At 42.8% G+C, this 13,843-nt stretch overlaps 1 protein-coding gene across 1 annotated transcript in view; it reads right to left on the bottom strand.

The window, feature by feature from the left end:
- The window catches only part of pcca (propionyl-CoA carboxylase subunit alpha), a 437,485-nt gene that overhangs the window by 181,394 nt on the left and 242,248 nt on the right, over positions 1 to 13,843 (bottom strand). The window contains exons 17-18 of the mRNA XM_033023091.1: positions 9,323 to 9,433; positions 8,114 to 8,219 (exon numbers count right to left, since the gene is read on the bottom strand). Of these exons, the coding sequence (XP_032878982.1) occupies positions 8,114 to 8,219; positions 9,323 to 9,433 (217 nt within the window). The remainder of the gene's footprint in view (positions 1 to 8,113; positions 8,220 to 9,322; positions 9,434 to 13,843) is intronic.

Here is a 13,843-nt window from a genome sequence, read left to right as displayed (position 1 = left end):
TTTAGTTTAAACCTACCCGTGTAGCAGTGCAAATCTGCCTGCCAGAATGCTGGTCCCATGCCTGTTAAGGCGCAACCCGTCCTTTTTGTACAATTCACCCTTCCCCCAAAACAGATCTCAGTGGTCTAAGAATCTAAATCCCTGTTTCCCGCATCAGCTCCTCAGCCACTCATTCAGATCCCTTATCTCCCTATTCCTGCCCTCACCAGCACGAGGAACTGGAAGCAAACCAGAGATAACCACCCTGGAGGTCCTGCTTTTCAGCCTTCCTCCAAGTTCTCTGAAGTCACGCTGCAGAATGTCTTTCCTCTTCCTCCCGACTTCATTTGTGCCGACATGCACGACCACTTCCGGCTGCTCACCTTCACCCTTGAGGATAATCTGCAATCGGTCAGTGACGTCCTTGATCCTGGCACCAAGGATGCAACACATCATCTTCAACTCCCACCTGTTGCCGCAGAAACCCCTGTCTGTACCTCTCACGATGGAGTCCCCGACTACCTGACGTCTGTCACTTTGGTTTTGCCTCAGCGTCACCTTTTGACTCGCAGACCTGCTCCCCGCTCATAATGGCAGTGTCTTCTGTCCCGACAGCTTCCAAGAGGGTGAACCTGTTGTCAAGAGGTACATGCCCCGGGGTCGCCTGTACTCCAAGCTTCCTTCCCTTCCTCATTGTCACCCCCCCCCCCCCCCCCCCCTCCCTCTCTCGCTTTGGGTATCATAAGTGTAACGATCTTGCTGTAGGTCCTGTCCAGGAAACTCTCATTTTCCCGGTTGATCCTGAGGTCATTCAGTTGCTTCCCCAGTGCCCCAACACGGTCCTTCAGGAGCTGAACCTGGACACACCTTCCACAGCTGTAGCAGCCAGAGGCACCATCAGTGTCCCTGACTTCCCACATCCTGCAAGCCTCACAATGAATCAGCTTACCCGTCATATCTTCACCGCGTCTCGTCCTCTCCAACTTTTGGCGTCGTCTCCTCTCCTCAGCCTCCTCGCCGAAGACTCTTGAGCCAAAGACTCGCACTTTTCTCACAAGGCACATCCCTCGACAGGCCGCTCCCTTAGAGCAAACCTTGCTTATATTACAATATGAGAAAGAAGGTATTACGATAGATGATATTACGATAGGTGACCTAAGCTGGTCAAGGAGGGAGATTTCAAGGAGCACTGTAAAACGCTTTCATCCAACACTCCTGGAAGAAAGCTTTCCCAAAATCTCACTTCTATTTAGAAAACTTTGAAAACTCTAACTAAATATCAAAGAAGGTCAGAGGTTTATGGAGGTGATTCCAGAACTTGGAATCAAGGCAATGGTGCAGCAATTAAATCTAGGTATGGGCCGGAGACTCGAACTGGACAAATGCTGAGATCTCAGAAGATATTAGGCACGAGGTATTTACTGAGACAGTCAGGGTTAAAGGATGCTAAAGTCTGAAGCCCAGGATAAACATTTAAACATTTAAACTCAAAGAAGTGCCAGATCAGCAGCCAGTGTGGTTCACTGAGTACCTCACCGATGGGCAAACAACACGGTGCGAGTTAGGGCATAGGCTGCTGGGGCCAGCTGCAGATCCCATACAACTACCCCACTCAGCTCAACAAGCTCAGAACAGCCCAGAGGTCAAATATGGCTTTTTCCTGGTCTACATATTTAAACTGTTCACCGGGCAATCTTCCTGAGTCACGGCAATGTCCCATACACAATAAGTGTAACATTCATTAGTGGTAATTATAAGCCCGGCAGTGTCCTAAATGATGCAAAAAGATTTGAAGAAGTCTTGGTTGTATGAATGATGGACTGCAAAGGGCATTGTGTACTGAGGAAAGGCTGCATACATAATGTGTTATTCTTGTAAATGTAGACCCGAAAACTTTATAATATTTCTCAGTGTTGCATGCTTGCACAGTTCTGTACTCTTCACTTCATTTCCTTTCCTCCTCTCCAGAATTATGTGATCCTCTTTGCTTCTGATACACCAGAGAGAGAGAGAGAGAGAGAGAGAGAGCGAGAAAACCCATCTCTATTTCTATAAATACCATACTAAGTTTGGGTTAAAACAACATACAGGTTTTCTGTTTCTCTCAACCATCAAAATGGTACTTTTATTGAAACATATTAAGTGAATTTCAATGCTTTTTGTGAAGTGAGCATTTGACAATAAAACTCACAGTCTCTGTCAGTCTCAACGGCAAACAAGTGGCTTTAAGCTTCACAATGAAGCGATTGTCAATCAAACATGACCACTTCCTGCAGGAAACATGTATGTGCCCATTACATGTGTTGTCCTCACAACTTGTATACTGGTTTACAACTTCAACATTACAAGAACTTAAGCATTGCAAAAAAAGTGGCTTGTGGAACATATGCTGAAAGAGGCCACGCATGAATATTCATGGAGCATGTAAAATCCAGAGCTCTTGTTCCTGTGTGATAACAATCTCACACAAGACCTCACCTCCAGAAAGAAAACCTGACTTTACTCTGACTAATATCAAAGTAAAAGCAATTATTAATTTAAATGGAAGATAGACAATCAGCGGGTTAAACAGCATCTCTGGGGAAAAGGAAAAGGTTTAGGGTCGAGATCCTTCTTCAGACAAAATTGACTGATATCCTTGCAGTTTGTTGAAATGAAGATCAAAACGAGGCATGGTGCAGCCCATTGCTTGATGCTGAAGGACCAAAACGGCATCTGCTTTTGCAGACACACCCCAGTCACAAACTATGCCATACAAGTGAAGTATGCTACGTTGGAAGATCAGGCCGTCAATCAGCACACAACTCTGAGCTGACATTGCTCATGCCATTTATTGCATCATGCCATGGCAAAGAGAAAAAGACCAAAGTGCAGAAAATAGTGTTACAGCCTTATACTTACCGAGAAACAGTGCAAGATCCACAATGAGGTAGGTTGGAAGTCTGGTACTACATCCTAGCTTCTGGGAGGGCCATTCTGTAGTCTGATCATAATGAGGGAGATGCTGTTCCTGAATCTGGTGGTATGTGCTTTCATGTTTTTGTACCTTCTGCCCGAAGGGAGAGGGGAGAGGGGAGAAGGAAGAATAACTGGCGTCAAAATGATCCTTGATTCTGATTAATTTTGCTGAAGGGTCTTCAATCAGAAACAGTGACAATGCCTCTCCCTCTACAGACGATGCCAGATCTTCTGAACGTTTTCTGCATTGCCTGTTTTTATTTAAGACCTTTCGCATCTGCTGGATTCTGGTCTGACATCAGGGCTTCTGCTAAAACCATTTGTTTCCAATCATAGGTCCAACTACATTTTCAAATGCAGAACGTGCATCATTGAATAGAAGGCACACAAAGCAGTGCCGGCTATGTGAAGTAGGAATGGATGTCGAGATGTGCAGCGGGGGTCAACATGTGGAGGGGGAGTCTATACGGGAGTGAAGGATCATGACGTACGAGGAGGATTCTAGAAGTATGGGGTCGACACCAAAGGGACCAGTCAAGACCAGGAGGCAGGAATAAAGAAACAAAGGGAGGCTCAAAATGCAAGGGGGTGGGGTCTAGTTACAAGGGGTGGGGTCTAGACACAAGGGGTGAGATCTAGACACAAGGGGTGAAGTCTAGACCCAAGAGGGTGGAGTTTAGACACAACGGGGTGGGGACTAGACAAAAGGGAACAGGGACTAGACACAAGGGGGTGAGGACTAGACACAACGGGGTGGGGTCTAGATACAAGGGAGTGGGGATTAGAAGTTGGTAAGGGAATGAGAAAGCATCAGGCAATGTGAAAGCAATGAGAAATGGTCTTCAGATGTGAAGCAGTGCAATAAGTGTGAAGGTGTCCCAAGGACTGAGTTACATGAATTTTAGTGAGGGTCTCAGCTTGCGCATGATGAATTGATGAAGTTACAGTTAAAGGACATCCCGCTTTATTTCCACACACAAAAGTCTTGCGTTCAAGAACCTCGGAGCCTGATCTCACCCACACTGTGCCAGGTGTGACTTACTTCCTGCATGATGCCTGCTCCTTCCGCAATCCTTCCCATGTTGAGTGGGATGTTGGAGTATCAATCCACATGCAGTTAGTGCAGGCTGCTTAAGCAATCATGCTAATCAACAGGGGGCATTTTAATCCAAGGGCGAAGGTTAATCACGCATTATATTTTCAAGCATTATCCTGTTTATCAACCATACTGCTCCACTTATGTGAATGCTGGTGAGTTAGTCATACATTTCTATATTCATAGTTTTTCATATGATAACCACTTCCATAATTCATAAATCTGTAAATTATACATTTGGATAAATATTAGAGAATCTTCATTTCCATCTCGTTCTAAAATATTAGTATAAGAAACAAAGGGCATATATCACAAATGCATATCAAACTTCAGTCTCTGGTTCTCCACACACAATACAGACCTCCACAAATCTGTATTGATGTGACAGCACAGGTGTACCAATTACATGTCAGGGTTCCTTGCTCGGGTATCCCTAGATTGCCCCAATAGTTCAACCAAAGAAGGACAAGATTTTCCTCCAATAGAGTCACACAGTACAAAAATATTTACCCCAGTCATGGATTACAGATGTCTGATTTAAAATGTACTTAGTATGATTTAAAATCAGTCTATGAAAGTAAGCATGCAGGTACAGCAGGCAGTGAAGAAAGCGAATGACATGTTGGCCTTTGTAACAAGAGGAATCGAATATAGGAGCAAAGAGGTCCTTCTGCAGTTGTACAGAGCCCTAGTGAGACCACACCTGGAGTATCGTGTGCAGTTTTGGTCCACTAATTTGAGGAAGGACATTCTTGCTATTGAGGGAGTGCAGCGTAGGTTTACAAGGTTAATTCCCGGGATGGCGGGACTGTCATATGCTGAGAGAATGGAGCAGCTGAGCTTGTACACTCTGGAGTTTAGAAGGATGAGAGGGTATCTCATTAAAACATATAAGATTGTTAAGGGCTTGGACACGCTAGAGGCAGGAAACATGTTCCCGATGTTGGGGGAGTCCAGAACCAGGGGCCACAGTTTAAGAATAAGGAGTAAGCCATTTAGAGCGGAGACGAGGAAACACTTTTTCTCACAGAGAGTGGCGAGTCTGTGGAATTTTCTGCCTCAGAAGGTGGAGGCGGGTTCTCTGGATGCTTTCAAGAGAGAGCTAGATAGGGCTCTTAAAAATAGCGGAGTCAGGGGATATGAGGAGAAGGCAGGAACGGGGTACTGATTGGGGATGATCAGCCATGATCACATTGAATGGCGGTGCTGGCTCGAAGGGCCGAATGGCCTACTCCTGCACCTATTGTCTATTGTCTATAATGTGCATGTGCTGAAGATCAATAGTTAATCATTGAAGGCTGAAAGATGAAATCCAATGTTGCGATTTATTGACTGCCCTGACCACCTTTAAGACAAAATGGAAATATTTTGTGTTACGTTTCCTTTTAATCTTCCCAACCAGCAATTCAAAGTTGCCATCAGGTGACACCAACGTGGGAGTCACGCAGTGAGATAAGGCCACAAAACTGTAAACCCAATTCTCTGGTGCATGATCTATCACAAGCACTGTGGAATCAATCCAAGAGACTCAATCTCCTTTTCTCTCCAGCTTCACTTCCTTAGAAAGCATTAAACAATGCTGCCATAGTTTCATTGCCTGTATAACTCGTTAACACCTAGCCCACAGCCAACAATGGACCATTCCTTGATCATCGTTACTTTTTTGCATATCTTTCATTCATTTGTTCTTTATCTATCTACATCACTGCCTATATTTATTGTTTCCCTTTCCCCTGACTCTCAATCTGAAGAAAGGTCTCGACCCAAAATGTCACCTGTTCCTTTTCTCCACAGATGCTGCCTGACCCGCTGAGTTACTCTAGCATTTTGAGTCTATCTACGGCATCTGCAGTTCCTTCCTACATATACCATTACAAATGTTGGGGATGTAGAAATTGTAATCTGTGGTTCAAAAGTTCATCAATCTGAAACCAGGAGCAGCAAGTGTGAGATCATTGCTAATAAATCCAATAAAGCTAAGGGCAAAATGGCTTTGCTCAAAGCGTGGTCAGAATGTGGAACTGACAACCACAGGAAGTGATCACAGGAAAGAGCAGGCAAAGGAGAAGCTAAATAAGAATAAGCCTTTGATAAGGTCCCGCACGGGAGACTGGTGACTAAAATGAGAGCACATGGTATTGGGGGTAGGGTGTTGGCATGGATAGAAAATTGGTTGGCAGACCGGAAGCAAAGAGTAGGAGTGAACGGGTCCTTTTCAGAATGGCAGGCAGTGGCGAGTGGAGTGCCGCAAGGCTTGGTGTTGGGGCCGCAACTGTTTAACCATATATATTAATGATTTGGAAGAGGGAATTGGAAGCAACACTAGCAAGTTTGCGGATGACACAAAGCTGGGTGGCAGTGTGAGCTGTGAAGAGGATGTTAGGAGGTTGCAGGGTGACCTGGACAGGTTGAGTGAGTGGGCAGATGCGTGGCAGATGCAGTATAATATAGATAAATGTGAGGTTATCCACTTTGGCGGCAAAAACAAGGAGGCAGATTATTATCTCAATGGAGTTAGGTTAGGTAAGGGGGAGGTGCAGCGAGACCTGGGCGTCCTTGTACACCGGTCACTGAAAGTTGGCTTACAGGTACAGCAGGCAGTGAAGAAAGCTAATGGAATGTTGGCCTTCATAACAAGAGGATTTCAGTATAGGAGTAAAGAGGTTCTTCTGCAGTTGTATAGGGGTCTGGTGAGACCACATCTGGCGTATTGTGTACAGTTTTGGTCTCCTAATTTGAGGAAGAACATCCTTGTCATTGAAGCAGTGCAGCGTAGGTTCACGAGATTGATCCCTGGGATGGCGGGACTGTCATATGAGGAAAGATTGAAAAGACTAGGCTTGTATTCACTGGAGTTTAGAAGGCTGAGGGTGATCTTATAGAAACATATAAAATTATAAAAGGACTGGTCAAGCTAGATGCAGGAAAAATGTTCCCAATGTTGGGCGAGTCCAGAACCAGGGGCCACAGTCTTAGAATAAAGGGGAGGTCATTTAAGACTGAGGTGAGGAAAAACTTTTTCACCCAGAGAGTTGTGAATTTATGGAATTCCCTGCCACAGAGGGCAGTGGAGGCTAAGTCACTGGATGGATTTAAGAGAGAGTTAGATAGAGCAATAGGGGTTAGTGGAGTCAAGGGATATGGGGAGAAGGCAGGCACGGGTTATTGATAGGGGAGGATCAGCCATGATCACAATGAATGGCGGTGATGGCTCGAAGGGCCGAATGGCCTCCTCCTGCACCTAGTTTCTATGTTTCTATGAATACGGACGAGAGAGAGAGACATGGGGATGGGAGTGGTGGAGAAGGGTGAGTGGAAGCTCATGTGGAGCTGAAGTAGACCATTTGGGTTCAGTAGCCTGTCCTAATGCACACTTGAAGTAATCATGATTGCAAACTGCTATTAACTTGGCCATTGAAACACTGCAGTGCCCACATTATCGCCTTGAACAAATCACTGTAAAATTATGAAATCTTTTCACATCTTATTCCATTGGTTCTGGCTTGACTAATAGGACATTTGAAAACCTATATTACAGGTATTCATGGATACATTGAACATCATGTCAACTGAATCACCTCATTACCTCATTACTGTGTTTACTGCATGAGCGCAAAGCAGCTAACCATTAACATGCAGCACACAGCTAAACAACACAACCACGTAGACCTGCAGATCATCGCAATATTACACTTGTGGCAGGCAAGATAATATTTCCACATCCACCAATTTTAATTCAATACTAAATCTTACAACACAAAAACAGACCATCTAGTGAGTTACACCAATGTTTGTGTTTGGCATTTGTGCCTTCTCTAATCTTGTCCACCAAAGCATATCCTTCTCTACATTTAGGCATGAAAGCTAACAAGTGAGAAAATAGTTTTCATCATGGAGGCTTGTTTCAACTGATTCAAGCAAGTTGTGGTTCTGAAGATGAAATCCGTACGTTCACTGAACAACTCTTACAATATCTTACAGAAACAGTAATAACATTTTTCCCATTAAAATTCTGAACTTTGTGACAGAAGGCAGAAACAGGCATGAGTGAAGAGCCACCACGTGTCAAAGATTCCTCACCTTGTGGACCTTCTGAGAAATCGCTGAGCCTTGAGCAGAGAAGCCACGTAAATCGATGCAGCTGTGGCTAACAGTTCCTTGAGTTCAGACTCTTGCAGTTTATGCCCTGTTGGAAGAGTGGTTTTTAATAGAATAACAGTGGACTGCCCAGAAACAAGTTAGTCACTCCCATCCATCCCTGCCTTTGGTCCATGCAAAACTTCACCAACCTGCTTCATTTCACCTAAACCACCTTATCTTTTAAACCCTTCCATATCCTTCACTGTGCTCATACCATTTGTTTCAACCATTTTAGATGATACAAGTTGTGTTTTTTTTTTAAAACCTCCCTCATTTGTAACCATACAGCATTAAATTAAAGTTACAGGTCCTCCCTGGGTTTCGAGCACCCGACTGATGGGACACCCCATACACACGAACTAGCGTTTGAGACTGACAAAACGGATTTTACAGCTACTGCAGGGCTTCAGGCATCTTCTGCCGGAAAAAAACGGGATATTTCCATGAGCTTTCCCCTCCCACCCTTACCTGCCCCACCCTGAAACGCAACAATTGAGGGCTGGTTAAGGAGAGCTGGGATCGCTGAGCAGACGAATCCACTCACCCACTGAGTCAGTGAGGCCGGCTGGCAGACGCTCGTCCTATTGCCTGCTCGCTCTCCCTTCGTAGATGTTTCTATGACCCTCTCCCACACTTTGTTATTGTTCATTTCCAACACAAACAGTTTGATTTATGAACAGTTTCCAAGACCGAATCTGTCATGACCTAGTGATTGCTTGCAGAAATATGAAGGCCACGGCAATGAAACGAAACAGACTCAAAACATGCAACTTAAGGCAAAAGTGGTTCTCGATGTTTCATATGCAGATTCCATAACTCCATAAAAATAACAAGAGCTAAGAGTTATATTTCCTCCAATATAGAAGCAGGAGTTTTCATTATTATTTCTCAACAAACATCACTGAATAGCAATCTCTAGATAAATAACTCTTTGGACATAGAAAGAATTGGGGATTTCTGGTCTGATCAACTACCCTGTATTATGTTTTGTTTCATATTGTAGTAGTCCAAGATCTGTTTTCTGAACCAAAATTATTTCAAATAACCTGTAAAGCAACCGATTCAATATATTACACTTCAACAAGTCACATGAATTCTATTAACCCAAGAAAAAACTGTCTTAAGTACATCGAGTCTGTGGACACAAACCTTTGAAACCATCAGGATAGACCTCTGGAAGGAAATTTGTGGTGATGTCTCCTTTCACAAAGCGTGGATGGATGATAACCTCCCGGAGCAGTGGAATATTGTGAGTCACTCCTGGAAATTAGAAGGGACTGTTATAAAGAACTGTAGTGAGATCCAGATAACCTAGAATAATCATACTCTCCCTTATGTAAAAACATCTGCCTATGTATATGAAACCAAAGCCCATATTCCGCTGACGTACAAACCTAACATTAACTGTAACAACTGTTTTGAAAATACTACTTCTGAAATATTTCTCTTACTGATGTTAACTTGCTTGAAATGAATTTCACAGAACATAATGTAACAATATAAAATCATGAGGGGCAGAGATAAGGTGGATAGTCCCAGTCTTTTTCCCAGGGTAATGGAGTCTAAAATTAGAGGACATAAGTTTAAGATGAGGAGGGTAAAACATTTAAAGGGAACTGAGGGGCAAGTTTTTCATACAGCAGGTGGTGGGTATGTGGAACGAGTTACCAATGGAAGTATTAGAGGCAAGTACAATTAAGACATTTAATATTTCGATACATACATGGATAGGAAAGGTGTCTAGGCATACAGGTCAAATGCAAGCTAATAGGAATAGTTTAGGCAGGAACCTTAGTTGGCATAGATGAGGGGCCGAAGGGTCTGTGGCCATGACGTAACTTCATGACTCTATGACCAATTAATCCTATAAAGTAGTTCCGTCTTGAATTAGACATTAAACGTAGACATCATCTACCCTCACAGATAGATTTAAACATCTCATCACAACATTTTAAAGAGAAGGGAATTCTCCCCAATGACCTGGTCAATACTGATTCCTCAATCGACATTCATAAAGATGAAAATTAATTGATCATTGCCTTGAGGAGCTTGCACTGCACAAATGGTTGTTGTTTTGCCTATAATACAGAAGTAACTACACTTCAAAAGTACTTCATTGGCTGTGAATGCTTTGGAACACCCTCACCTCATGAAACCACCGGAGAAATTCATGTCCTCTTTGATTTTTAATCTTATATTCAACTTCACAAATAGTCAAATCAATTTTATCCGTGATAAATCATACAATGTGTCTTTACAACCATCAACACAGCATTGGAAAAGGTAATTAAATCACATTTAATGTTTTAATTGCATTGCTTTCAGGAAATGTGATTGAAAGAACAAGGAGTAGGTTTCATGAGGAGAAGACAAGGCGAGAGCTGGGCATTCGGGGCTAAGGTGGGTAAGCAAGCAGGAATTGAATTATGAGGGGCCTGAGACTGAGATTGTTTCTGCTGGAGCAGAGTCGTCTACAGGGAGATTTAATGAAGCTTTTAATGTTTTGCAATGAGATGTTTCCCTCTTTTAAGGAACAGTTAACGTCAATTTCAACATAAAGTATGGGGAAAGGGTCACAGGAAATATTCCACCATGCAAAGAACCATTAAGGCAACTGATGCTTTGCTTCACAGAGGCTTTGATGCAGATCACTGCAATTTTTGTTTAAAGGATTGAGCAAATTATATTTGGCACAAAGAATTCATAGAGCTACAGGGTGAGAGCAAGGCGGTGGAATTCATTCTGGTTGTTATAGTCAAAATTTCCCACGAGCTTGAAGGGAGAAATGGCGACCAAACCTCTGTGCTGCAATCTTCCATGGCTCTGTGGAAAGTTGTGGAAGCTCTTTTAATATCAGGGATTGACGAAGACTGAACACATTCAAATAAGAAACTAAATGTGCTGGAGTTTTTTTTAACAAAATTAACTAATCCAGAGAGATGGTGCTTGACGACCACAGGCAAGTGATTTGAATTTCTCAGTTGGTTACCTAAAAGACTTAGAAATCAAAACCTGGCACTTGAATCCTGAATCATTCCAGGTACAATGCCAAGTACAGTGTTGATACTTCAGTGGCAGCAAAAATCTCTGATAGATGGACAATATTAAAATATATCAAGGTTGGTTCTTTGAACCTAAATGAATAAATCATCTTCACTACAGTAATCAATAAAGTTCCAGGCTCATAATTTTGCAGCATCACTTGAAAGAACACTTCAATATGAATATCATCAAAGGTATCAGTTCGATAAAAGACTGTCTGCCATAAATAAATCAGAAGAGTGTAAAATATGCAAGTCAAGTAGTTGTAGACATCATGTATCTAAATTTCAACTGCAATGTGTGCGCTTGGCAATTGAAAGAAAATAAGTTTTATGTTACAGCTCCACCAGGTTTGTAGGGGGGGGGGGGGTGGAGAAACAGGCAAAATAGGGCAAGTCAACTTGTCTTCACTTCATCAAATAGCATGTCACAAGTGTTGGATGTGAGGTTCATTTTGACCTCTGCCAAAGTTCACAAGGTCCACATCTGTGTGTGAAAAGCTGCCAGGCTGAAGAATGATGACCCACAAGCTGCCTTCTCCTGACTACCTGCTGCTTCCAAAACATTGCCGAGACATTAGCCACACACTAACAGGATCAAACAGAGGCCAAACAGCTATGCTTATTTTCAATCGTGTGGTGTTGCAGCTGCAAACAAAACCAGATTTTCTTTATACTTAACCAAACTAGGTTTAGTCTAGAGTTAAGATCTAAGAAGAGTACTTCCAATACATTGCTGAATGACTTCTCTTGGGAGAGCAATCTTATTTAGAACCTACAGGACCTTTCCCTCAACACCTACATTCAGCACACATACAATACTTTTCCATGGTTTGTTTTTAGTTTAGAGATACAGCGCAGAAACAGGCCCTTCGGCCCACCGAGTCCGCACCGACCTGCGATCCCCACACATTAACAGTATCCTACACACACGAGGGACAATTTACATTTATACCAAGCCAATTAACCTACACCCTGGACGTCTTTGGAATGTGGGAACGTTCTCCCCATGCGGTCACGGGGAGAACGTACAAACTCCATACAGACAGCACCCGTAGTCGGGATCGAACCAGGGTCTCTGGCGCTGCAAGCCCTGTTAGGCAGCAATTCTACCCTGCACTACTGTGCTGCCCTTTTCACCCATACTGAGGTGAAAACTAGCAACTGCAAACTTCTTCCGTGACAAACACTGGAATTATACCAGACTGTTTGTAGTGAGAGATAACTTTGATATTTTGTTGTTATATCAGTAATTGCCTCTGCAACTCACCAAAGGGGTTCTATCTGGATATAACGATATTAGTGAATGCAACCCAATTACAAAGTACCTACAGATGATCGTGCATCCATCCCATGGGCTAATGTAATAAGGAGCAGGTGATTTGTTGGAAATCTTTACCCAAGTGTACTATGGAATCTACGTTGCCGTATTCATTTGTCAGAGATTGATAATATTTGGTAAATGAAGGTCTGGAATTATTAGATCAAAGCGGAGCAGAAGTAAAATATCAGTCTTGTGTGAGGGGCGGAATAGCCATCTCCTGCTTTTATGTCTCTGTATCTTCACAGTTGCAACGTTCAAAACTGTAATTCCTTCCCTAAACCTCTGTTGTCTATAAGGTATATATTAAAAGCTTGCCTCTTTAGCCAAGCTTTGGGTCAACCATTTAACACCAGTTTGACTACTTTTTTGCCTGTTCACTTTCTTGCTGTGTTAAAGGCTTCAAATAAATATTGTGAATCTCGTGGGTATATTTCAGAACAAAAAGCTGGTCTGACGAAAGGGCATGGGATATAGCCAGAAAGTTCAAAGAGACAAAAGAATCACACAAGTAGAGGATTTATTTGGGAGCTAGAAGAGCTTGGCAGTAAGCTCAATGGGGAAAGGGGAGAGAGCAGAGTGGAACCATCTGCAGAACGTTTTAAGGTGAGAGTCTCAGAGCGCTGAGATCAAGGAAAGCCAAGAAAGAGCATGGAACAGAAGGAGGAGGATGCAGTGATGGGACAAGAGAGACAATGATGGAATGCAAGAAAAGGGAAAGAAAGGAAAGCAGGAAAAGAGGAAGAATAAATATAATGGGGCACATGAATCTCCAAAAGCCTCAGTCGGGCACAAGACAAATTTAAAGTCAATATTAGCCAGATTTTTTTCATACACAGAACAATCTGCAAAAAGTAGACATTGTGAATTATTTAAGATATAATGTGGATCTATTGGAGGGTTCCTTATTTGCATTATAGCATAAACGCAATACATTCAACCCAACTGGTCCAAGCTTATGCTTATACGACAAGGGTTAATCCATTACTCACTTTGAATTCAACCCACACCCTCCAGAGCATTCCTCCTCTCCTTCAACATCATACAATGTTCTCTATGAATTCATTAATCTGAACCACTTGCTCTATGTGGTTGTGGGTTCCACATTCCTGGCCTTCTGCATAAACAATTCTTCAATCCATTATTTCATGCATATACACCCTTTTTTTAAATCTAAGTTTCCCCAAATTTCTCCCACTCACCTGACTCAAAACCTTCCTAATTCTGAGCACTTCTCAGGGTCAAGTTGGACTCCCATTTCATACTCTGCTTAATGTTATGCAAGATGGAGCAGGCCACATTGAGACT

The sequence above is a fragment of the Amblyraja radiata genome, chromosome 6 (assembly GCF_010909765.2).
Source record: "Amblyraja radiata isolate CabotCenter1 chromosome 6, sAmbRad1.1.pri, whole genome shotgun sequence".
Lineage (NCBI taxonomy): Eukaryota > Metazoa > Chordata > Chondrichthyes > Rajiformes > Rajidae > Amblyraja > Amblyraja radiata.
The sequence above is the reverse complement of the archived record's forward strand: the minus strand, read 5'-3'. Positions and strand labels throughout refer to the sequence as shown.